The 27,606-nt window shown below is 34.9% G+C and overlaps 1 protein-coding gene across 1 annotated transcript; it reads left to right on the plus strand.

Annotated features, from left to right (window-relative positions):
- Slc6a14 (solute carrier family 6 (neurotransmitter transporter), member 14) lies at positions 1 to 27,459 on the plus strand. Its single transcript, NM_020049.4, has 14 exons — positions 1 to 296; positions 1,336 to 1,501; positions 4,412 to 4,543; positions 6,652 to 6,813; positions 7,518 to 7,653; positions 9,734 to 9,866; positions 11,343 to 11,483; positions 16,433 to 16,661; positions 19,094 to 19,219; positions 21,406 to 21,524; positions 21,986 to 22,085; positions 22,363 to 22,472; positions 24,597 to 24,764; positions 26,045 to 27,459. Exons 1-14 carry the CDS (start codon positions 249 to 251, stop codon positions 26,189 to 26,191), a joined length of 1,917 nt encoding a protein of 638 aa, NP_064433.3. The 5' UTR covers positions 1 to 248; the 3' UTR covers positions 26,192 to 27,459.
- Positions 27,460 to 27,606: the final 147 nt, after the last annotated feature.

The following is a 27,606-nucleotide window of genomic DNA, read 5'->3' on the forward strand; positions in this document are numbered from 1 at the left end:
AAGGAATTGCTACATTCAGGATTACCTGGGGGAAAAACCAGAGGCTTGCTTTGGTCCCTTCCGGTAATTGAAAGGACTGGCCGTCAGCGAGGGGGAGGAGAGAGCTTCCCTCCATAAATGGTCCCACCCCTGGGCAAGGTGGCTCACTTTGGCAGGTAGCAACCGGGGAGTGTGCACCTGCCACCAGTCAAGCTCAGCCAGACTGTGAGAAGAGGAGAGGCGAGGCACACCAAGGGATCCAGTGAACCATGGACAGATTGAAGTGCCCGAACTTCTTCAAGTGCAGACAGAAGGAGGTAGGGTTCTGGAAGTTTCTGGTGGTGTAGGGGAGTCAGGAAGGGAAAACAAGGAGGGAGAGTGAGTCTTAGTTTTTTGCTTTCTGTAGCTGTTCCTTATTTTGCATATTTCTTTCTCTTCAACTCTTTTCAAGTATGCCTGATACGTTGTTCTCACGAAGTTGACGTGAAAAACAACTTTCCTGCTGGTAGTTAGGAAACTTAGGAGCACCTCAACCTGTACCTTGAGAACACCCAGAGAATGCTGCTCTTTGTCGTTCTCTATACCGTGTTCATATGCTGCAGGGAAATGCAAAGAATGTACTGTCCTTATCTGACCCTGGGAGCATTCCATAGTCAAGCAGCAGCTATCAGGTTGGGAAAGAGCTCCTCTCCAAGTGGGGGAGGAGAGAGGGGAGAGAGGGGAGAGAGGGGGGAGAGGGGAGAGAGGGGAGAGAGGGGAGGGAGGGGAGAGAGGGGAGAGAGGGGAGAGAGAGGGGAGAGAGAGGAAGGAGGAGAGAGAGAGAGAGAGAGAGAGAGAGAGAGAGAGAGAGAGAGAGAGAGAGTTGCTCCACCTGGTGGGACCGTAAAATTTGTCTCTGGTATTATTCAGCACAGTGATTGTGTGCTCTAAAAAGTGTATGAATTGATTTTTATTTAATTAGAGGCGAGATCTGATACTTCTTAACGACCTGCTATAATCTCAGAAATGTTGACTCTTCTTAATTTGTTTACTTTCGTTTGCCTTCATGTTTGTACCATTAAACTTGGGATGGTCTTAGCTGAAGAGACAGTGAAAACACCTACTTATAGATTTTTTTTTAAATTTGAAGAAGGAAAGTCTAAGTAAAATTACCTACTCTGAATGCTCTCAATCTGATCTTAGAGGCTAAGCAGGGTTGGGCCTGGCTAGTCCTTAGATGGGAGAACTCTATTGATTTTGAAAAGAATCCCCCGTGAGTTTTTCACCCTCCCTTTCTATTACTCTCTGGACTTTTGAAATTATGTGTCTGTGGAATGTGTAACAGAAAAGGAAAATGTTGATATTTTTCTTGTTTAGAAAGTGACAGCTTCATCCGAGAACTTCCATGTTGGTGAAAATGATGAAAATCAGGAACGTGGTAACTGGTCCAAAAAGTCAGATTATCTTCTTTCCATGGTTGGCTATGCAGTGGGATTGGGCAATGTGTGGAGATTCCCATATCTGACCTACACCAATGGCGGAGGTAGGCCTTTCCTTCTGTTCTTCTTCCAGTGGTATGTTATATAACTTCTGTATATATAATATAGCATAACTTGTTATATTTTATATAACACATATAAGTATATATTATTAAAATATCACACATGTATAATGAGGTACAATGAGCTAAAGAGAGGTATATGATACTCTGAGTTAGTAAAGAGGAAAAAAACCAGGCAAAACATGTATTAGGGAACTGCGAGCTACTAGCTCAAGCTTGGAAACTGCTTCAGAAAACTCTCAGATATAAACTTGATAAAAATATTACATGTAGTACTTGTGAGTTAATTTGAGATACCATATAATCCTCAATTAGGACTTTTAAAGCTCAAGTAAATTGTTTGCCTAGCTAGAGCAAGCCGTTTTAATAATTCAGTATGGACTGATTATGGTTCTAAAATAAGATCTTAAGTTGCAATATTCAGTTACATATATTTCAAATTCCATCGATCATGTAGAATATAAATAACATACAGTAGAATTTAATGCAAGATTGTTTTATTGTTGCAAAAATAATGCTTTTTATACTTTGTGAATTGTTAAGGTAGGCCCAATAAGAACATGAAACTAACCAAGGCGACCCACAGAGCGAAAGAAAATGAATTGCACAATACTCTAGTAATGTGGAAACAGCTTTTCAGTTACACCACTTTAACTTACTTGAGCTTACAGGTTCTGTTAGAAGTATTGAGGTGACATGTGCCTGTATTACATAATTGAATACCATTGAAATTTTGCCAGTATAATTATTTTTCTCTTGGCACAATAGGATTTTGTGTGGTGATGTTTCAACCACATATCTTGTTAATTGAGTGTGTTAAAACAGTCACACTGGCCCTCAGAGACTCAAGAAAAGAGCTCTGTTTATTAAATACTTTAAGTGTGGGTAGCTTAAGTTCTCTCATCTAGGGCTTAGGTCATCCAGTAGTGGTTTTGATGTATGAGTCAATAATCATGATCATTTTGGTGTCTATGTCCTAAGGCTCCTTTGAGCTTCTTACAATTGTGTTTACAATAAGACATGCCTTGTGATTTGACATCATATATTCACCCAATAATCACCACAATTTTCTAGGAAATGAATTAAACTAATTTTAATAGAGTAAATATAAAATATAATGCAAATGAAATAATTTTATTTTTCATATGCTATTGTCTTTCTTCTATTTTTTTTCTAAAAGTTAATATGGCATATTAAAGGTCACATTATTTGGATAATAGATAATCTAGATTCTCTAAATTCTTTAAGAATTCATGAGTAGCAAGGAAATAATTTGGAAAAGTTGAAACAACAAATGAAGTGTACATAACGCAAAAGCCCGTCTCCATTCATTGAGCTCCATCTTGTTTTTAATAACAGCTGCCAAGACTTCTAGATTGTTTGGTTAGGAAATTTAACATTATGTCTCTGTTTCAGTTTATAGTCTAGTAAACATTCTAATGAGCAATATCATACCCCAAATACAGTAGAAAAGGTAAAAACAAAAGGTTTAAAAGGGGAGTGGGGTGGATGTTATGTGGGAGATTGGTTCTTGTGATATTGGAAGTTAACTGAACAAGTCTCAAAAAGGTCAGAGTCTTCTTTAGAAAACAATACATTTCTTATTAACACTGACTAAAGAGATTTGTGACTATTAAGAAAATTATGAACTTAATTGCAGTAATTTGTATTATCAACCCTACGTAAGATTTATATCCGACAGTTAAAAAATAATCCATGTATTGTTAAGAAATAAAGATAGAAAGGCAGAAAGAAAGAAAGAACGAACGAAAGAAAGAGAGAGAGAGAAAGGAAGGAAGAAAGAAAAGAAAGAAAGAAAGAAAGAAAGAAAGAAAGAAAGGCAAAAGGAAAACAGGTGGAAAGGAAGGAAGGAAGGAAGGAAGGAAGGAAGGGAGGGAGGAAGGGAGGGAGAGGGAGAAAGAAAGAAAGGGAGAAAGAAAGAAAGGGAAAAAGAAAGAAGAAAAAAAGAAAGAGAGAGACAAAGAGAGAGAGAAAGAAAGGGAGAAAGAAAGGAAGAAAGAAAGGGAGAAAGAAAGGGAGAAAGAAAGAAGGAAAAAGAAAGAAGAAAGAAAGAAAGAGAGAAAGAGAGAGAGAAAGAAAGGGAGAAAGAAAGGAAGAAAGAAAGGGAGAAAGAAAGGGAGAAAGAAAGAAAGGGAAAAAGAAAGAAGAAAGAAAGAAAGAAAGAAAGAAAGAAAGAAAGAGAGAGAGAGAAAGAAAGGGAGAAAGAAAGGGAGAAAGAAAGAAAGAAAGAAAGAAAGAAAGAAAGAAAGGAAAGAAGAAAGAAAGAGAAAGAAAGAAAGAAAGAGGGAGATAGAAAAAAAGGAAGAAAGAAAGAAAGGAAGGAAGAAAGGGAGAAAGAAAGAAAGGAAGGGATGGAGAACTAACACTGAAAACATAGCATGTGCTTGCAGTGTTGCCACTGTTTGATCAGTAAACGGTTACATTTGATTAGTAACTCCCAAAGGCCCAGCATTGGAACTCTTTACAGAAACTGGTGAGTTGGTATTGCTTTTTGGTTTATAAGAACGAAATGTTCACAGGTTAGAAAAATTTCCTCAGATCAAATAAATGAGAGAAGATAGAGCCAGCATTTTAATGTATATCTAGATCTACAATCTCTGATCTCTCAGCTCCACTGGCTGACTTTTTATACCCTTTTGTTTTTAATAATCATAGTAACCTTACGAGGTAACATTTCCATTGCAATTTGATTAATGAGAGACTCACTGTTAATACAATTCAGTACTTTCACACTAAAAGTAATATATTTTGGACCTCAAACAAGATCACTCAAATTCTATTATATTAGGACACTTGGAAATGTTATGCTACTTGTCAAAGTGCCCCTGAGACTTTCAAATGGAATAGTATATTTATCTTTTTGCTTTTCAGGTGCTTTCTTGATACCCTATGCAATCATGCTAGCATTGGCTGGTCTGCCTTTGTTCTTTCTGGAATGTTCACTGGGACAATTTGCTAGCTTAGGTCCAGTTTCAGTTTGGAGGATTTTGCCACTGTTTCAAGGTTGGTATTTAAAACTTTTCACCATCTGTTGGTCTGCATCAGTGGCTCTTAGTCTGTAGGTTATGACTCCTTTTGGGGAGGTGGAATGACCCTTTCACAGGTCTAACATCATCTGACTATCAAACATTATTTACATTACAATTAATAAAGTAGCAAATTACAGTAATAAAGTAGCAACAAAAATAACTTTATTGTTTGGGGTCACCACAACATGAGGAATTGTATTAAAGTGTCACAGCATTAGGAAGGTTGAGACCTACTGGTCTAGAGGCACATATAAAAGTTTCCAATTAGCAGAAGAAAAGAGTTTAAAATTATGATACATTTGATCTTACAGAAGTTGATCAATGCTTAGATGCAGAAGTCAATAAGAAGGAAGAAGCTCTATTGGTCAAAAATGATAAGCTATATGGATATAGTTAAGAGAAATACATTTATCAGAGAGTAATGGCTCATGCCATTGATCCCAGCACTCAGTAGGCCGATACAGGCATATCTCTGAGTTTGATGCCAGTCTGTTCTACAGAGCAACTGCTAGGACAGGCAGGGCTGCACAGAGAAACCATGTCTAGGGAAAGTAAGAAATAATTTTAAGAAAGCTAACCTATAAATCTATAAATTAGAGAATCAAACCAAAAAAAGAATCACAGCGTGGTGACTATAGTTGATGACAATATATTATATTCATGTATTGTAATCTCATAAGCAACACAGTAAGCAGTAAGCTGACTATTAAAATGATAGTCACTTGAGGTAATGTGCTTGCTAATTTGAAGATTAATTCATTCCACAATATGTGTACAATTGAATCATCACATAGTACATGACAAACACAGTTTTCTCTTTCAATTAAAAAATACAAAGAGGCATTGTAAGCCAAAGATGGAATTGCGTCTTTTGTATATATTTTGTGCATACAAAATATGTACAAATGTGTACATATTTGTGTGCATGCATGGTGTGTGTGTATGCATGTAGAGTGAAGGTCAAGGTCATATATCTTTCTTAATTCCTTTGAAATGGTATCTCATTGAACTTGGAGCTCATTGTTTAGCTACATGGGATGGGCAGGAAGCACTGAAAATGCCCTGTCTCTACGTCCTTGGTGGTAGGATTTTAGGTGTAGTCTATTGCAACAAACTCTTAAAAGGAGAAAAGTATAGATGCTGGAAATCACACTCAGGTACATACTCCTCTATAGCTTTAGGAAACACTTTACCCATAGAGCCACCTCCCAAGCCTTCAAATGTTAATTTCTTATGTGGATGCATATACAGGAAGGGTTAGGAAAGACACTAAAAGATGATTACCAGAGTGTAATTATTTGACAATTTTACATTTTGAATTGTCTAATTACACAGTCCTGTTGTGGGTAAATTTCAAGGCTCTGGCTTTAAATTTTATATTAGTTTATTTCATGTATATGTACAATGACTATGCACATACTCACATGTGTGATTGCCTGTAGAGGTCAGAAGAGGGTACTGGATCCTATGGAAGTTGGAGATAGAGGAAGTTGTGAGCCACACCCAGTATGGGTGCTGACCTCTAGTCTTTTGGAAAAGCAGCAAGTGTTCTTAATCACTGAGCTATCACTCCAGTCCCAAGGCTATAGCTATAGTAACCTTTCTCACCATCTGAAAAGCATTCTCCAAAAGCCAAGCATCAAAATTATTTTACCTTTGAGAAGATGAAGTTGCAGAGATGGCTCAGTAGTTAAGAACATTGCTTTTCCAGAGGACCCAAGTTTGGTTACCAGCATCAATGTGGGATATTTCAGGCTCTTCCTCTAACTCCAGCTCCAGAGGATCTCGTGTGTCTGTACTCTGCAGACACCTGCTTTCATATCTGCACACTCACAGGTGTGTGCACACACAAATGCAATAAAAAATAATGAAAATAAATTCTTTTCAAGTTTTGAAGAAAGGTATTGAGAGGGTAACACCTCTCCATGCCTGATACACTGTTTATGAATTACAATATAAAGTTGTGTGAAAAGGTCTTTTTATTTACTATAGTTTTTGTGGATATTTTGTGGAAATTTTGCTCAATTCTTTTTATGGATCAGCAAAACAAATTTCACTTTTTTAATTGTTTTTTTTCTCCAGGTGTGGGAATCACGATGGTCCTGATATCCGTTTTTGTGGCAATCTATTATAATGTCATAATTGCCTACAGCCTTTACTACTTGTTTGCTTCTTTTCAAAGTGTATTGCCGTGGGCAAATTGTTCTTCTTGGGCAGACGAAAACTGTAGCAGAACACCAATAGGTAAATTTCATTGGCTTAACTTTTAAAATACTGCTAACCTTAAAATTCTGCTATTCTAAAAATAAGTTTAAATGATTAAATCATTTTCTAACCAATTTCAGTATGATTTTATGAAGATCAAGGCCACAATGAGAAGTACCTTTTCCAAGTCTAAATTCTAAGTAGGGTATAGCAAGAAATGGGGGAGTAGATTTTTTGAGGTGTTATATTTAATAGCAGTAAATTGTAAGTATAAAGTATGGGTGCCGTCAATATCAGATAATACTATTGGGATTATCCATACGAATCAGAGGGTAAACTTAGGAAATTTTAATGCTTTTGAAGGGTTTAAAGAAGTCAGCATATGTATAATTGTTAGCTAAGTGTCCACTGAAGGTTATGTTAAGTACTAAATCTTCACTGAAATAACTTATTTTTATAGAAGTTATTACTAGAAGCATGACCACAGTTTAAATGTTTAGCTAGTATCCAGCTTGGTGTTTGAGAAGATTTGATGTATTGAATCTAATGTCCTTTGTTTTGTTTGTAACTTGTTTATACTACCTTTACCAAATAATAATTTAAACAGGAATTTAAGTATTTTCCATTAAAATATTTTTCCCAGAAAAGTGTTGCATATCTATCTATCTATCTATCTATCTATCTATCTATCTATCTATCTATCTCTTTTATTTACTTATATATATCTATATGTCATTTTTTAGTAACTGGCTGTAATGTGAGCATAGGGGCAGGAGAGATGTTTATGAATATAAGCTGGGTAAATACCAACAATCTCACCTGCTTGAATGGTAGTGAAGTTTTTCGGCCAGGACAACTTCCCAGTGAACAGTATTGGGAGTAAGTATTGTTTAACTTCTTAATACAGATGCTATTGAAATATTTTATGAAATATAATGAAATATTGTCAGTTCTTTTCCCCCATTTTATTCTATAGTTTTAATACAGGAATATATTATGAGTTGAACATGTTTCTGCTTACCAATATACCTCCCCTCATTTTAACTTACATAAACAGAAGACAGGAGAACTTTAACAGATAAATACTTCATTTGATTCAAATGGTTATGTCTCCCTGGTGAGTTTTAAATTACCTGAAAGTCAGCTCTCTGTTGACAATGTACCTTTTACAAGTAGTTGTCCAGTGCACGTAACACTGTAAGTAATGGAGTATTAATAATTATCAGTTAAATGTTAATGTTAGGGGATCATAAAACTTATGAGAGTGATCACCACATAAAGGTGCCTGATGCCCAGCCAAATGTCCTGAGTTTAATACTTTGAACACACGATGGTAGAAGGAGAGAACTGAGTCCTGAAAGTTGTCCTCTGATTACTACCCATGTTCAGTAGAATGTGTATCCACACAATAGAAAATTTTCATATAATAAGCAAATTCTAATGATAAACAGTTAAGGTCTGGAGAGATGACTCAGAAATTATGACCATTCATTGTTTTTGCAGAGGACCAGATCTAGGTGCTTAGCACCCACATGGTGGTTTACAACTCCCTGTAATTCCAGTGCCCCAGGATCCCAATGCCCTAGTTTAGTCTTCATGGGAAGTAGGCATTTATATGACACATATATACATATACAGGGAAAACACTAGTGCACATTAAAAAATAAACAAATCTTTAAAATATTAATCACCACTTCCACATTTAAGGCTCAGGGAACATTTCAGGAGTGGGAAGGGGGTTGAGAGATTGTAAAAGGAAAAGGATCAGGCAATTGGCTGTGAGATTATGTCTCATAGGAAAGTCAAAAGCTGTACATAGAAAGCTCCAATGACATGATCACTCACATATGAGCTGAATAAGGAAGACACCAATGGATGTGCCATAGTGGAGGAGGAACAGCTCATATGGCCTCAATCCAACACAAAGTATGATGGGACCTGAGGTAAACTGGGAGCAGAAGAAGCAGTCTTCCTCAGGGAAGAGCACACCAATTGCTTGTCCAGTGCCAAATACTCATTCCTGAAAACATGCATACCGGTAGCCTTGTACGGACTGAGCAGGTTATATATAAAGATTGATGGTATTGTAGTGTAGTGTGGTGTGGTGGTGTGTGTATTATATATTTTATTTGTCCATTCATCTCTTGATGGACACCTAAGTTAGTTATTTGTGTTTGCTTTCATGAATAGTGCTGTGAACTTGGCAGTGTAATTGTCTCTTGGACATCCTGATATCATTTCTTTTGAATACACATCAAACAGTGGGATTGCTAAAGGATAAGATGGATAGTTTACTATTTTAATTATTTTGAGGAAGCTCAATAATGTTTCTCCAACATGATGCTTTAACATTTTGAGTCTTTAAATGTTTTCAAATATCATGCTAAAAACTGGGATTCTGATTTTTTAAAGGTTCTTTTTTTATGAGACACATGATGTGAGCACTGAGGACCCAATTCAAGTCTCTCTAGCTTCAGGTCTAGTATTATAAATCCACACATGTTACTGTAGGAAATGGTGGAATTTTACAGAAAATTGTTAATGATATGAAGAATCAGTCCATTTCAATTTGATCATATGTATAAGTTTGAGTAAGTAAATACATAATACAATGTTAAAAGTCTTATTAATGAATTTTTTTGAGAAAATCCCACATTGAGTCACAGGAAGCTACCAGATAAAAATTAATTTCTTTGCATAGAGGAGATTAAAATGTTGGCAGGAAACATGACTAAAGCTTTATTTCAGTATTTGTAGTTTGGACTGCCTTTGGGTAACTTTGAAGTTCAAAATCCAACTTTTGAATGAATAATATTGATCCCTCCATACAACATTGTCTATTGACAAAAGATTTACAAGATTAAGTTCCAACACTCTGAAGGTTTCCTTTGGATGAAACACATTGCAAAGCCCATTTTTTAAAAGCAAAGGTAATTGATTCTGTGCTTATGCATTTCAGTAAAGTGACACTTCAGAGGTCAAGTGGAATGGATGAAACTGGAGTTGTTGTGTGGTATTTAGCACTTTGCCTTCTTCTGGCTTGGCTCATAGTTGGAGCAGCACTGTTTAAAGGAATCAAATCCTCTGGCAAGGTAAGTTGGAAGACACCTTAGTGATGCGGTTGCTATCCAACTTCATTGTAGTTCCATCAAATATTATAAATTGATTTTTGTATAATATGGACATTCAAATTCTTAGTGTCAAATTCTTAACACTAGAAACTTTGTAAGCCTTTGTGCATAAGACATTGTAGTTTTAAGCATATACATAGGGTTATTGGTACTGTTAAAACAAAGCCAAAATTAATTGTAAGCATTGGGCAGTTGCTTAAAACTCAGAGCCTACTAGTTCGAGAGTATGGTTTTAAACTTCTGTTGCACAATAAGCACCTTGAATGAGGTGATAATTGGTGTAGAATGTTTTCTAGGATAATAGCTTCATGGGAAGACATAGAAAATAATCATTCCTTTGAACTCGTCTTCCTAATGGAGTAACAATCTTCTCTGTCATTGAAGGTCTTTTTCTGAAACAGAGTCTCCTTTTCTTCATGTTTTTTTTTTTCTAAGTTAAAGAGCTTAGCTGCAACTAAAAAATACAATGGAAATATTTTCCTGTGAAAAATTGCATACTACCCAGAAAATTGTAATTTTACATGTCTTTAACTGACCAGAGTGATGTTACCTAAAAGTTCAAGGGCAGCAATAATTGAAAACACTCCTCTCGCATGCGGACTAATGTGAATGCAATGACATATATTCTTTCCTTGAAAAAATACTGCAGATATTTCAAATCCCATGGAAACTTTCCTATATGCTCCATTTGCACATTTTTTAAACCCTTGGTTCTTTTATGATGCAATAAGTTTTCTTACAAAAATCTGTTCAAAGCAATTTAATCAGGCAATTAATATTTATTATTATTTTTTGGTAACATATTTAGATCATTTCTTTAGGCATATTATCAAACATAGGATATCTGTGGATTAAAGAAATTACATGTTATTGTGGAGTAGCCAGCCTCAAGCACAATCTGTCCATTTGGAAACCTGTGTTATGTGCCATGTGTATATATCAACCTCCCTTAAGGGAGATAGCTTTAAGTAGCAAGTGTTCAGCATGCTCTGTATTCACTTTAATGAAGATTTCATAAGATCTGGACATGTACTAAGAGGTATTTCCCTTTAACTTGGGGGACTGAATATAGTAATATTGCTAGTTTTACGTTCCCCATCCCAGCAAAAATGTTTACTGAGAGGAGACATTCAATCCCCTCGGACATTTATAAGGATCCTCTTAGCATTCCATCTGATCCCAAGTTGCTTATAAATTGATTGTTTATAGCATGAACTTTAAAAATAGTGACCTCTGCATCATAACATTTAAGAAATTGATCCATTTTTGGAGTGGTGAGAACAGAGAAAGGAAATTATAAGTTGTATTAATATCATTATGTTTTGAAACCCGGAGTAAATTATTTCTCTAGTAGCAACTGGCTACTAATTTTGCTCATAGAAAATTATATAGCATGATTTTAAAGTGGCATTAACTTTTAGTTGTTCTATTTGGTAGGTGGTATATTTTACAGCTCTTTTCCCATATGTGGTCCTTCTCATTCTGTTAATACGAGGTGCAACTTTGGAGGGTGCATCAAAAGGCATTTCATATTACATTGGAGCACAGTCAAATTTTACAAAACTAAGAGAAGCTGAGGTAAGACTTAATTTGGATTTTAAATTACCTTAAAAGTTAAAACTTAAAACCTTATAACTGCTTTATAAAAAGTATGTCTTACAAAAAGCATATGCAATTAAATGATTAGGGTTTCCACCCACTAGAAATTCTGATTAATGTATGTAATGTCAATAAAACTCTTTATTGGAAGTAAGATCCAGTTCAGCAATAGTCTTAAAACTCATTGTATTAATGGTACTTATTCTATTTGACCTACAGTTTGGGGGGGGGTTACTATTCTAAATAAAAGAATATTTCATACCCTAACACCTGTAATTTAAAGATAGAACTATGGGACTCATTCAACAAATTTTTGGTAGATTTAAAGAATACCAGAGAAAGTTTGATGGTCTAATATACATCTAATTCCTTGAAAAGTTTGTATATTAACAGTAAGATCAAAATTTGCCCAATAGATTATACAGTTAGCACACAAACTTTACATGGACCAAGTAGTCCAGAAATAAAACTGTTGCTTCTATTACAAACAGAAACACGTGTTTTGAATATAAGTTTGAAAAACTTTTACCTGTAAATAATTTATTTATTTTGTAAGTTGGGGCCACACACATGGCGTGGTGCACATATGGAAGTCAGGGGGCAATTTTGGGGAGTCAGTTCTCTTCCATTATGTTGTTTCCATAGACCTTGGATCATTAGCAACGGATGTTTTTAATCACAGAGTTGTCTTTCTAGTCTTGAATAACTCTCTTAGAGAGGCCCATTGGTCGTGCAAACTTTATATGCCTCAGTACAGGGGAACGCCAGGGCCAAGAAGTGGGAGTGGGTGGGTGGGTGGGGGAGCATGTGGGGGGACTTTTGGGATAGCATTGGAAATGTAAATGAAATAAATGCCTAATAAAAAAAGTCCATTTCTAGACAATGGCTGTGTATCATGGGCACATAAAATGTTTTACAGCTTTAATTGTAATGGGCATTAACAGTAAGCTTACCTAGTTATCATGCTTCTATTGATAAAAACCAAGGACACTTACATGTTTTTAGTAGTTCCATTATGTTCTTGGCACATATTAAGATTAATCTCAATCTTATATAAAAATTTAGAGAAGGAAAAAAATGTGCTAATATTACCTGCCACACCAGTGGTGCTATCCAAAATGGATAGTTTTAGACTTCTATTGTCTTTTATATAAAAAAAAATGCTGGCTTCCAGACATTGAAGTTTTCTTTTTAAAATATTTACAAATCAAATATTTATCTGATCACTGTCGAATGTTTTTGGTAACCAACCTCAAGTTGATCAGTTTGCATCTTGGAAATCTATTATTTAACTTTTGAAAAATTGAAATGTAATTTTCTGAGTTTGGTTACTTTTGCAGTGCCCAATAATTTTCACTGTCATTAACCTCATCAGTTATAATTACTTTAGAATTATAATACTTTATTTTTATACACTTGGAGATTAATAAACTTTGGTGTGTCCACAGGGCATCTTAATGCACTTCTTCATTAGTCTTAGTCCATATCTTTTTAACATTGTTTACTAATCCATTCTCAAACAGAAGACCATTTTTCTGTTAAGTTATTAAACATGATAAAATAAGATACTGGAGAAATAGAAAACTCTTGTAAATGTGGGCTGATGTACAATTATTTTAACTATTGATAGTACATCATCATATAGTTACTTCGTTTTCTCCAAGAAGTATACCCTCCATTTTTCTTAAGCCTCATAACATTGAACACAGATGAAAAGCCCCTTTGATATGTTTAAGTGGCTTTTTATAAGCCTCAGACACCTGGGCTTTATACTCTTTTGAAACTATTTTGAAGTTTTCATATGCATTTTATATTTGCCTCTGTTTCTGTGTCTCTATTATTAAATAAGAGTCAGACCTACATTTAAAGCTCCTTGTGAACCATGCAATTTAGTCCTCTTACTCCTCCACTCCCCATAGCAAAGGGCCACATTCCATGTTTTGGGAGTTTACTGGTGATGACAATAGTTTTTCTCAGATTAGCATTCTTTCTCAACACTAATCTGACTCATCCACCTCAGCTCCTCTTAAATCACATATTCTTGCATAATGTGTCAAGTAGAGAGGCTCAGAGACCAACACAAGCATGAGTTTCATCTCCTAAGGTGGAACACAATGAAAGAACTAAGGGTAGTTTTTTAAAACATGACTGTGTTATATATAAATGAAATTATCTTGGTCTATGTGTGTCTGTCTGTATATATATATATATATTCATATCCACCCACATATCCATCTCCCTTCACATAGACATGCTATAATCTACCGTGAAAGGTGTATTTTGAAGACCCAGTGATATTTAACTCCCTAGGATATTCGCTTCTATTGAAATAATATTCAAATTAAAAGTATTGTTTTTACACATATAATAAACCAAAACACTATATGATCGTTTCTTATAATAACAATTATAGCTACTATGACACAGCTTTCTAAATATTATTGTTATTGTTCATACCTACCAATGAGTTAAAGAAGTTAAACTGAAAAAACAGAGGATGAATGGTTTGGATGTAAATTTATTCTTTTTAATTCTAAAACCAGAATTGTTATTCACATACACTCAAGCTATTCAACCTGCATTCCGCTGAGCAGTATGGTGTTAAGAGAACTGAAAGGACACTTTTTGTTCAAATGTAAATCGGCTCTGTTATCTGAAATCTATGTACATAAAGTTTTCTCTTTTGAGTGATATTATATCCAAAGACAAATAATTAAAATCTTTGAATAGATTAACCTGAATAAATCTCCGACTTAACTGTTGACCTTTAACAAAGAAGGAGGAGAGGCAAATTGGACATCAGCAATGATAAAGGAGTGGAATTACACAAACAGCACAGAGTCAGGGTGGGCTGTCTAGTAACATCCTTGCTAAGAATTAATGTGTTTTTAATATCACATTGGTACACAGAATCAATAGAATTCTAATCAAATTCCCAACACAGATATAAAGTGTGGAGAAACTATCATGTCAGATACAAAACGTTATTACAAAAAGCACTACAATGTTGCAGTAATTAAAAAACATGGTTTTAGCATAGGAACAGATATACCAATAGGTGGTATAGAATAGTAATTTTTAAAATATTTTTATGAAGAAACAAAGCTTGGCATGTGGTAGAGATAACAAATTACTTCACTCTGGGAAGGATGCATAATCCGATGGATATCATTGATAACTAATGGATGTAATGTATCATGTCAATTATCCTTAAACAATTGAAAATGACACAAAGTGGAAATATGTGTAACATACTATGTCTAACATATATGTAATTAATATGTGTAACATAAGTTTCAGGGCAATTGAAAAATTTATATTTTCAACAAAACAGTTTCATTTAGAGAATACATAATAACATCCCAATAACCTTGGGTTAAATTTTGTTTTCAGACACAGACAAAGAAACAGAGGTGAGCAAAACTGAATAGTTTCAGCTATATTAAATGGCAATAACAAAAATACTTTGGCTTATTATAAGAACACAAAATAAAGAAGACAAAAAAGTAATCCATGGATTTAGAAGGGGAAAACCTCTTAAGATATAGAACACAAAATCTTAGATTTCAGTTTCAAAATTGAGTTACTGGGTGTGGTGTGATTATGCATAACTTAAATTCCACAGGCTAATTTGTCATCCTGGTACACAGAAACCCCATTTCATTAAGGATGAGAGAGAGAGAGAGAGAGAGAGAGAGAGAGAGAGAGAGAGAGAGAGAGAAAGAGAGAGAGAGATCCTAGAAATCAAATAAAGCAAATAATTAAAGAAAATGGGAAGCATGTGAACAGAAAAAGAAGTCCTGAGGAAAAACATTAATTTTTTTTAAGTAGTGAGTATAATCAAATCTCTTAATTCAAAGTTATTTATAATCTGTGATCCCCAAAGGGGTCATGACCCACTAAGAGAGCCACTGTTAGAGAGGAATGGAACCTCTCTCATCTTCATCTAGTAAGAGGACTAACTAGTGGGTAGATTCGAGAAGATGACTTGACAAGATTCAGTGAAAGAGAGGATCACCTTTGATATTCTACATCCTCACCTACATGAGCAGGAGATATGTATAAGAGTGTTCAAAGTTACATCATAGCAAAACATTAAGTAATCTAGTATCAGTAAACAGGAGAAAGAATAAGTTGTAATATTTATAGTGGGGTATAGAGAAGCAAAAAATGATTAAAATGGCATGTGTTTAATTTTTAAAATTGTATTTATATTTTAGAGTTTTGCATATGTACATATGTATGCATACTGACCACTCATCGCTTATCTACCAACCATCCCTGGCCATCCATTTACTTTTCAGAATTCTCATATATGCATGTCTACTCAGAACGACATATTTTTAATTAAACCACCTGAACTTGTCCCTAGTCTCTAATTTTTAAATTTCAGAAATGTAAATTATATAAAATTAAAATTTTATATGGCTGCATTTGATAATGGTTAAATATCACAATGCTGAACTACAAAGGCGAGTTGTGTTAATTTCCATGCAGCAAGGTAATTCTTCTATGAACCGTAAACATTCAAAACTAAAAATAAATATAAATAGCTAGGCAGTGGTGATGCACACCTTTAATCTGAGCACTAGGGAGGCAGAGGCAGGCAGATCTGTGAATCTGAAGCCAGCCTGGTCTACAGAGCAAGTTCCAGGATAGTCAGAGAACATAGCAAGACCTTGTCTTGAAGTAATGGATGAGGAAATCACAGACACCAAAGTCAGAGTCAGTTACTAATGGAGCATGAAAAAAAAAACACACAGAGAAATTAAGACTCCTACCATTGTTTTCTTCACCTTGATGGTTGACATTTAAGTATTCATTTCCTTATGTTATAATACACACTCGTATTAACCCATGAATTATTTTATATAATTCAATTTTTAGTGTGCATGTTTTAAACTTAAAAAAAAAATGTTCTCTTATAGGTCTGGAAGGATGCTGCCACTCAGATATTTTATTCCCTTTCTGTGGCTTGGGGTGGCCTAGTGGCTCTGTCATCTTACAACAAGTTCAACAACAACTGTTACTCTGATGCCATTATAGTTTGCTTGACAAACTGCCTCACTAGTGTGTTTGCTGGATTTGCTATATTTTCTATTCTGGGACACATGGCTCATATATCTGGAAAAGAAGTCTCTCAAGTTGTAAAATCAGGTATACAATTCTTTATGATACCAAGTTGGATTAGTTAGATATAGCTCACTTATGAAACTCTGGTATAACTTATAGTCATCTATACTTATGATTAGAGTTATTGTATTTTTCAGTTCATTTGACATAATTTATTTTAATATAATAGCTCCTAAAAGATCTGGATAGACAGGAGTATTTTATGAAACTGTTAATTCTGAATACATAATGTTGGGAACATATTTCAGTTGGTACAGGGCTTGCCAAGCATGCACAATGCCCTGAGTTTTATTTTTAGCATCTCATAAAGCAGATTTGGTGTTCTATGCATGTAATCTCAGCACTTGGGAAGTGGAGATAGGAGGATTAGAAATTCAAGACTAGCCTTATTTACTGAGATAAACTGAGGCTAGCTGAGGCTGCATGAGACCTTATCTAGAAGAATGAGAAAAGAAGACAATTTTCTGTATTTTATTTAATACTTAAAATGAATTACTCAATCCACAATTACAAGGTTCAGGTATAATGGTAAGTATATTCTATGCTTTATGAAAGAAACAACTATGACCAAATTTTCCCATATGCAATTAACAGTATTGGATCTGAACTTTTAAACGTATATAATAGGAAGAATCAAGTGACCCAGTGCATAATTGTGTACAGCTCTCAAGAAATCTGATTAACAAACTTTCTTACCCTAAGGACAATAGTCAAAGGATCCTTGGTGTCCAGCTATAAGACCCATAAAAATGAGTTCTAGGATTATTTAAGTAAGAATCTCTTGGAAACTTTTATTATATTTAGTATAATATAATAGAAATATTGAAGAATCCCTGTATGAAAAGGAATTTTGGAGATCATTAAGTGTCCATTTCCTCATAGTTCACTGATACACAGAAACATTTTGTCTTGCACAAATGTAAATATTTAGAAAGTCATAGAGACTAGTTGAAAAGCTAATGGTATGAACTCTATGTCAGTACTCTGGGAAGGTACAGAAACTGAAAGTACTTAAAACTGATGGCCACATAGAAAAACTGGAACAAACTACAAAGTGCTTTAAAGGTTATAGCATCAAAGTGAAAATGAGATTCCATCTAGGACTTTATTTTATATACAATATTACAGGTATCTATAAACTGAAATAGTATTACTTATAATTATTCTGGGTAAATAATTGGCAAGACGGTGGAAGACTAAATTCATTCCAGCTAGGCATGGTATGATCCATGCCTTTAATCCCAGTCGTAGGAAGGCAGAAGTTGGCAGATTTCTCTCAGTCTGGTCTAGATGACAAGTTCCAGGACAGCCAAACTATATAGAAAGAGCCCATCTCAAAAAGCAACAACCACAAAAATCCATTCTGTACATTTATTTTTGTAAATGTTTCATATTTTCATTTTATTTTTTACAAATTTTAGAATAAGGAGAACTAATTTACATTTTTGTCATTTAAGAAATATGTTCTTCTTTGTCATCAGTCTTTTTGTTACTGTTATTTGAGAGAGGGTCTCATGGATTTCAGGCTGGTATCAAACTCAGTATGAAATAAAGGATGATTTTGAACCCCTGATCCTCCTTTTCTCCACACAAGTCCTGAGATAATAGGTGTGTGCTACCACCCCTCATGTCAGTCAGTTGATTACAGTCTGGATACGTGGCTAACTGGGTAAAAGCACTTGCTATGCAAGCACAAGGGTCTGAGTTCAAATCCCCCAAATCTTTGCAAAAGCCTATGCTTAGTGTGAAAAACCTGTAATACCAGAACACGGAGAGACAAGAGGCAAAGATAAGAGAATCCTCACTTATGGGCCAGCTATCCAGAAATAAACAGCAGAGAAAAAAAGATTTTAACAAGATATAAAGCAAAGGCCAACATCCAAGGTTGTTCTCAGACCTCTATATGCACAGTATGGCCCTTGAATTCCTGAAGTCTTGCATGAATGAGGCATGAATGAACACAGACACACACACACACACACACACACACACACACATGCACACACACACAAATTTATACATTAAATCACTAAAATAATGAAAGGTTTAAAATTCTAAGACAACTTTCATGAAAAAGAATTTGTATTAGAAGCTTAATTTATGTCGTATACTCACATTAGTGTGACAGCTCAACATTTCTTTATTATTACTGTGAATGAGAGAGGAAAGAGAGAGCAAGTGCAGGTCTATGCACATCACAGTGTTTGTGTGGAGGTCAAAGGACAATCTTCAGGAATCTGTTCTCTCCTTCCATCATAGACTTTGGGGATTGAAGTCAGGTCATCAAGTGCTTTCACCCAGTGAGCCACGTCTCTGGACTCCAGTAAAACAAAGGCGCTACGTCATGAGTTGCATTGCCAAAGCATGATGAGGTTTTAACAGTATATTACTTTGAAAATGTTCAAATGTGTAAATTTTCCTGGCAATTAATTTAAAAACTCACATGTTTTTCTTAGGATTTGACTTGGCATTCATTGCCTATCCTGAAGCTCTAGCTCAACTCCCAGCTGGTCCATTCTGGTCCATATTATTTTTCTTCATGCTTTTAACATTGGGCCTTGATTCTCAGTTTGCTTCTATTGGTAAGTAATACCTTTTAGCATTAAAGAACTGATATTTAATCCTGTTTCCTGTACTTGAAACCATCCTATTTCATTATCAGGTAATATCATACCATATCCTTTTAGCTACTATTAACAGAATGAATTTTACAAATTATTTTAATTTAAAAATTAAATATATAAAAGTATGATATACTTATTTACTTGGAACAGGAAATACTTTATTCTATTTGCTTCAGATAGATATTTTTGAGGGGGTCATTTTTCAATTACTTTATTTAGAGTTTTGTATTTGTTTCTTAATTCAGTGTACACTATACTAAGCAATGTGAAAATGACAATTTTCTCTTCCCTGCCCCCTGTACCTGAACAATCTCATTTCTCCCTGAAAACTTGATTTTAGCTTGAAAGAGTTTTAACAAAACACTAATATATTTCTCATTATTTTTTGTAGAGGCAACCACTATAATCGCTAGTGTCCTATTTGATTCAAGTGTATATGCATGTACATGAGTGAATGTTATACATACCTTCATATATACATTCATATATACATGTTTGTATGTATATAAACATGTCCATTAATAGCATAATTTTAAATATTTCATATAAATTTGAAGTTTCATGGTAAATATATATATATATTATCATAACAAGACATATGGGTCTATTATATCATATATTATCCTACTGACTAGTATTTTGAATCATCTTTTAAAAATTCTACACACTGAAGCTGGGGAGCTGTCTTAGAAAAGTAATTGCTATGCTCTCATCATGGCATTACTTTGAACTCCAATATCTTTATAAAATCTGGGCAAAGTGGCACAGTCCTGTAATCTTAAGGCTGGAAAGGTGGAGAGAGTAGTATTGTTTGGGGCTCACTGTTTCATCAATAGAGTCCATTTGTGAATCCAGGTTCAGTAAGAAACCCTGTCTCAGAAAAATAATGTGAAAGGCACTTGAGAAGACTGCCCTCTGCCCACTTACATGTAGCACACATATGCACATGCACCCCACGTATGTGTATGTGCTTTCATATACTCACACATAGAAATGCAAATTGCACACAATGAATACATTCTTCTTATGTATGGTTCTGTGTATACAAATGAAATTTCCTAAAGGTACACAACAAGAAAATTTTGAAAAAGTTTGAAAATATTACATTTTTAGTAATTCTTTGAGAATTTTGTATAGTGTATTTAGATCATATTCAACTAGACTCTTTCCACATCACCTCCATATCCTCTTTTTTTTTTTTTTTTTTGTCTTTACTAAGCCACTGACTCCAATTTGTCCTACCCATATACATAGTGGTCATCCACTGGAACATGGACCAACTGTCACACATTTACAGAAAACTGTTACTCCTCTAGAAGTCAACTGTCATTAGCTTTTCAGTTAAATGTGAGCACAAATGCCCCCTCCCACATGGTGCTGGAATGTTGACTGGCTTGTTCTTGCATAGGCAATTACAGCTGTGAGATCATGAGTGCAGTGCTTCTGTCACAACTAGAGGATACCCTTTTCCTCTGAGGCCTGCATGACCTCTGGCTCTTAATCTTTCTGCCCCTTCGGTTGTGATCCCTAAGCCTTGGTGTGTGTTATCTATGTGATACAAATGTCCCATTTGTGGCTGAGCCTGTGAATGTGTATGCATACAAACACACACAAATTACCCACACAGGTGAAATAACTCCCCATAGATATAATTCTATGTACACAAAAGAAATTTCCCTGAAGCACACACCTGGAACCTTTGAAACAATTTTTATATTATTGCATAATATATCCCATTTTCTTACTTTATTCTGTTTATAGGACAAATTTAGGTTCTTCTGGTTGATTTCCAAAGCCTTCAAATATGTAAAATATAATTATTATAGATCTTTCTGCTTATACATTTTTCTTTTAGATAAATCTGTCTATTAGACATTCTATTCCTCCCTTCTTTCCTCTTTCTTCCCCTCCTTTTATTTCCACTCTCTCTCTCCTTCTCAGTCCTTCTGTTTACTTGTTCTCTCTTCCTCTTTTGATGCTGGAAAACTAAACCTTGGGACTAAGAGAAAAGACCTTATTGACTGTTAAGAAGAAACAATACCCAGAGTGTATTCTCAGCTTATTTGTGTAAATTCGATGAATAGAAATTGAATTCTCTGATAGTCTTATTCAGTTGAAATGTAATACACCATTTCCTCCTCTAGAAACAATTACAACAACATTTCAAGATTTGTTTCCCAAAGCAATGAAACGCATGAGGGTTCCTATAACTTTGGGATGCTGCTTGATTTTGTTTCTCCTTGGCCTCCTCTGTGTGACTCAGGTACAGGATAGCTTTTAACTTCTGTAGACAAATACTAATTGGAATATACTTTTAAATTTAAACAAATATACTAAGGTTCAAGCTGGTGTTTTGTGACAGGTCCAGTTTCTATTTGGATGGAAGTTTTCCAAATTTCAGTTATTTTCTCCTTTGTAACTTTGCTAGTACATAGTCTCCAATATGACAATTTTCCAAGTAACAAATGGATTATAAAGTCTATTTTCTTGTTAGCTATTACAGAGCTCATAATCAACTGTTCTAAATGGTTACATTTTGCCAATATTGTAGTATATTATTTAAAAAAATCTTGTTTTTAAGACAAAAACCATACTTGAATTTATACTTGAAACATACATTTCATATAGTTTTAAAATATATTCTATTTGAATACATTACCAAAATTGTAGTTAAAATATAATTGTAATTTGTGTGAATTTTGTTTTTGTTTTGTTTCCTTGTAGGCTGGAATTTACTGGGTTCATTTGATTGATCACTTCTGTGCTGGATGGGGAATTTTAATTGCTGCTATCTTGGAAATTGCAGGAATCATCTGGATTTATGGTAAGTGGTGATTGCAGATCTGTTTATAAGTCTTATACACTATCATTTAATTCATTTTCATTGAGATTATATAATATGTATAATTGCACATATAGTTGTAAAATACAATCTATCGAGCAAAGTACATTATGAATTAATTGGAATATGAAACGGGATTCCAGGTATATGCTTCACTGTTGCAGTTTAGTGAGGTGTTTAAATGAAGAAAACCAATTTGTATGACAATTCCTATGGAAGTTGTAAGAAAGGGCTCAAAGTCTGAAATTGTTCTCTGTAGGAGGAAATAGATTCATTGAAGATATAGAAATGATGATTGGAGCAAAAAGATGGATATTCTGGCTTTGGTGGAGAGCTTGCTGGTTTGTCATCACTCCTATTCTGTTGTCTGTAAGTAACAGTATACAATGAACTTGCTATTGATGATATGACTCATACCTTTAAATGTACGATTATACTTTGTTCTAAGTAATTCCTCCACCAGCTACAACTGGTTCTCTTCACATGTGTGTTAGACATGCGTGTGTGTATATGTGTGTCAGTTGAGCAGGAAAATATACCTTTTTTGGAAAAGAGTAGTACAACTCAGAGATTAAGTCCCAGAACATCTCCTAACTGCCTTAATTATTTCTAGTGAATTTTGAAAAAAAAATCTAAAAATCATTTAGAGCAGTCGTTTTCAACCTTAATGCTGTGGCCCTTCAGTATACCTCATGTTGTGGTAGTCCCCAATGATAAAATTTCATTGGCACTTCATAATTATTTTGCTAGTTATGAATTGTAAATAATTGTGTTTTCCAATGCTTGGGCGACCCCTGTGAAAAGGTTGTTTGACCCTCAAAGGGATTACAACTCATGGGTTGAAGATCGCTGATTAAAAGGAAGATTTTATTACCTTCTTTGGAGGGAGGATTTTCTTTTTTATCTCAGCCTGGCCTTGAAATCAGTATGTAGCATTATCTTTAACCCTGGATGCTCTTGCCTCCATCCTTTGTGAATACTGAGATTTCAAATAAATCTTAGATTTTTGTAACACGTTTTTTTATTGGATATTTTATTTACATTTCAAATGTTATCCCCTTCCCTGGTTTCCACCTCCTGGAAACCCTTACCTTCCCATCCTCCTCCCCCTTCTATGAAAGTGTTCCTCCACCCACTGACCCAAACTCACCTCCCTGCCCTTGATTCTCCTACACTGGGGCATCTATTTAGCCTTCATAGGACCAAGGACCTTTCCTTCCATTGATGCATGACAAGGCCATCCTCTGCTACATATACAGCTGGAGCCAAGTGTACTCCTTTGTTGATGGCTTAGTCCCTGGGACCTCTGGGGGTTCTGGTTGGTTGATATTGTTGTTCTTCCTATGGGGTTGCAATCCCCTTCAACTCCTTCAGGCCTTTCTCTAACTCCTCTATTGGGGATCCTGCACTCAGTCCAATGGTTGGCTGCGAGTCTCCACCAAGATGTTCTAACATGTAATAAGGACACATGCTCCACTATGTTCATAGCAGCCTTAGTTATAATAGCCAGAAGCTGCAAAGAACCCAGATGTCTTTCAACAGAGGAATGGATACAGAAATTGTGATACATTTACACAATGGAGTACTACTCAGCTATTAAAAACAATGACTTCATGAAATTCTTAGGCAAATGAATGGAACTAGAAAATATAATCCTGAGTAAGGTAACCCAATCACAAAAGAACACACATGGTATGCACTCACTGATAAGTGGATATAAGCCCAAAAGCTTCAAATAACCAAGATACAATTCACAGACCACATGAAGATCAAGAAGGAGGAAGACCAAAGTGTGGGTGCTTCAGTCCTTCTTTAAAGGAGAACAAAATACTCACAGGAGCAAATATGGAGATAAAGTATAGAGCAGAGATTGAAGCATAGACCATCCAGAGACAGCCCCACATGGGGATCCATCCCATATACAGACACCAAAGCCAGACACTATTGTGGATGCCAAGAAGTGCATGCTGACAGGAGCCTGTTATGGCTGTCTCCTGAGAAGTCCTGCCAGAACCTTTGCAACACTAACTAATATCAAACTTATTTTTTTATTCAAGAAGAGGCTAGGAGGGAATTGTGTTTTGTTAAATGTGCCAGTACTACATGTTTAAATTTGAGTAATGGGGTAGGGGTTGGGGGAAGAAAGTTGTGTCTTGTACAACAAATAACAGCAGGTAAGGAGGGACAGAAAAGTCTACTTGTGTATTCTCACTGGATTTTTTTTCATATATATGCTAGCTAGCTTGTGGCATAGAATGAAACCAAACTAACAGTTTAATCTCCTTGTGTATGTGTCCACAAGAAAGTTGTTGGAAAAGGTAATTTTATTTTTTATTTGCCTTGGAGAAAACTCTATAATGCCTTCTATTGTTACCCATTTATCTTACTTACATAATTATAGCTTCATTTTATTGTTTGATAAATATCAAATTATGACTCATTTATAACACAAAGTCTAATCTTTTGGTCTTTTTTAATGCTTTCCTTTCTTAGGCAATTCTAGTCTGGTCACTGGTGAAATTTCACAGACCTGATTATGCTGATATTCCATATCCTGACTGGGGAGTTGCTCTTGGCTGGTGTATGATCATTTTCTGCATTATTTGGATACCAATTATGGCTATCATAAAAATAGTTCAGGCAGAAGGAAACATACTTCAGGTAAGCACATTTAAATTATATATATATAATAAAATTTGACATCTACTTATACTTTACTATAAGTTCCTTGTAGAAGTCTGTTACTGTATCCTCAGGTCTTACTGCACTCTTTAGGACATAACATTTGTGATCTCTGCATTTATTTGTATAGTTATCCTTGTAGATGTCAAAAAAGCAAATGACCCATTTGCTTCTTCTCTATGTAATCTTTACTTTTTAATCTTCATATGTCTGTAATACAGAGTCTAATATTGTAATTAATTTGTATTTATTTGAATTAGCCTGGTAAATTATCTTTCATCCTTTACTGCTCTTGAATCATCTTTCTTCCACAGAGGCCTACAGTAATAGCGTTGATCAAGTCTACACTGACAAGATAGGCTTAGGAAACTTCATTTTAGTTACTTCCTCTTCTTATCCAAGAGCAGATCTAAAGAAATGGTTAGATATTTGGAACTTCCTTTTCTCATTTTTGAAACATATCCAGTGCACAATAGTTTAGCTTCCCATCAGATTCTCTGTGACAAGGACTAAAATGAATGCAAGAAAGCTGCATTTTTTTCTAAAGGTGTCATAGACCTATCTTCTGAAATCATTCTTTTGGTTTAGTAGTTAGGATAATTCTATTAACAGGTAATAGCAATTTATTTAGTTACAATTGTTAGATGATGTTTAAGATATCACCACTTCTCTTTTTTTTCATTAATTAGTTAATTTTCTTTACATTCTCGTCACAGTCCCCCACTCCCTGCCCATTACTGCCTTCCTTTCTCCTCAGAGAAAGGGAAGACTGCCTTGAATAGACCCGACTCTGGCACATCAAGGCATTGCAGGACTAATAGGCACATCCTCTCCCACTGAGGTCAGACCAGGCAATCCAGGTAGGGGAAAGGGATCCAAAGGCAGGCAACAGAGACCAAAATAGCCCTGCTCCAGTTATTAGAGGATCTGTATGAAGACCAAGCTGTACATTTGCTATAAATGCTTAGGGGACTAGTTCCAGCTCCCTGGCATGCCCTTCCCCCCGTTGGTGGCCCAGTCTTTGCGAGCCCTATTAGTTGACTCTACATCTTCTTGTGTCCTTGTTCCCTCCTGTCAATCTCTCCCCCATCAAACTCTTCCATAAGACTCTAGAGCTTCCTACTTTTCTATGATTGTTATGTCATTCTTGCTAGCAAAAGCCTTTACCATAAAAGTGTAGTTTAATATTTTCCTTTTTAAAACGGGTAATAGCACTTAAATTCTAAAATGAGATTTTTTTTTTTGTCATTGCATTTCAGCGTATCATAAGCTGCTGTAGACCAGCTTCGAACTGGGGTCCATACCTGGAAAAACATCGTGGGGAGAGATACAGAGACATGGCTGAACCTGCAAAGGAGACTGACCACGAAATACCTACTATTAGTGGCAGTACAAAACCAGAATGAGATGTCACCTTTGAAAATATCTAATTGTTATATAATGTGATTTTGTAGAGTAAGGGAGATTTTTAATTTATTTGTATGTTAATCAATTAGGGAAATGTACATGTCATGCTCAGTACATGATTGTAAGTACTTTTTTCACTTAATCAAGAATGAAATATTAAAATGTGAATCTATCAGTGTTTAGTAATGTGTTTCTCTTTAAGATTAGCTATTTGTTAGTACATATACCCAGTTCTGTTTTGCAATGACATTTTGTAAATATTACTGTAATTGTTTTGTTTTGTTTTGTTTTTAGTGTACTGAAGGTCTCCTGTGAGATGATTACTTACGAAGTAATCATACTTTGTACTTTGTGATTTTAAACACACTGCTTCTGTAGTCTAAATATGTACTTTTCTCTTTCATAGAATAGGGAAATAAGTCAGTGAAGTTAAAAGCTAGTGTTACACAGTTAAAGTCCTCACTTACCTTACATATGTCACAAATTGGCCTGGGGTGATTGCTCAGTGACAAGATAAATGGCTATCACAGAGGATGTAGGTTCAATTCTCAGCACCAAGGTTACTAATACCATCTTTAACTCTAGTTCCATGAAACCCGATGTCCTCTTCTGACCTCTATGATACTGCATGCTCATGGTGCACATACACACAGGCAGAAAACACCCATACCCATAAAATAAAATGAATAAACATCTTTATCCAAAGAAGTTCCACAAATATGTAGGAAAATGACTGTATGTGATATGAGGATTGTTGTTTAATATCTGTGATCCAAATATGTCTAAACATGTTATCAATTTATTATGTATCATGTTTTCTATGTAAGCTTTGCAGTTGTACTCTTTAGTTAGAGTGAAATGATACAAAAATGAGGAACAGGTATCCAGACAGTGATAAACCTAGGAAATGAAATATTGAAATTTTGAATACTTCTTACCTTTCAGAATATCTTTATTCATTAAGTTGTATTTGGAATAAAACCACGACACGTTTAATTTTTATTGTGTTTCAGGAAAAACAAGTAGTTCATTACGTTCTCTGGATTCTAGATTCAATTGCAAGTAGAATTTGTATGAAATTGTTACTGATAACATGACTTTAAATTTGGCATTTTTTGATAATGATATATATCTAATAGATAAATAGCAATAATCTTCTCTTTTATAGATTTGTTTTTGCCTAAGTGTAACAAAGTATTCATATATGAATTGATGCTAATTGTTAATTGTCACCAATAAAAATTTTATATCCTGTTTTCCTCACAAATGATACCTTATGTTTTATTATGCATTTTTGATCTATGGTTTAAATATCACAACTTAGGATGTTAAATTCTATCCTAAATATATAGCAAAGATTTCAAGATTTATGCTGAGCTTAAGGAGATTAAAATACTGAAATTTTAGGTATCAT

The sequence above is a fragment of the Mus musculus genome, chromosome X, assembly GCF_000001635.26.
Source record: "Mus musculus strain C57BL/6J chromosome X, GRCm38.p6 C57BL/6J".
Lineage (NCBI taxonomy): Eukaryota > Metazoa > Chordata > Mammalia > Rodentia > Muridae > Mus > Mus musculus.

Excerpts from the sequence above, each read along its gene's own strand:
- Slc6a14 (NM_020049.4), top strand. The coding sequence starts at position 249 with ATGGACAGATTGAAGTGCCCGAACTTCTTCAAGTGCAGACAGAAGGAG. Across the intron at positions 16,662-19,093 it reads CTCTCAAGTTGTAAAATCAG|GATTTGACTTGGCATTCATT; the intron begins GTATACAATTCT and ends TGTTTTTCTTAG. Across the intron at positions 24,765-26,044 it reads CAGAAGGAAACATACTTCAG|CGTATCATAAGCTGCTGTAG; the intron begins GTAAGCACATTT and ends ATTGCATTTCAG.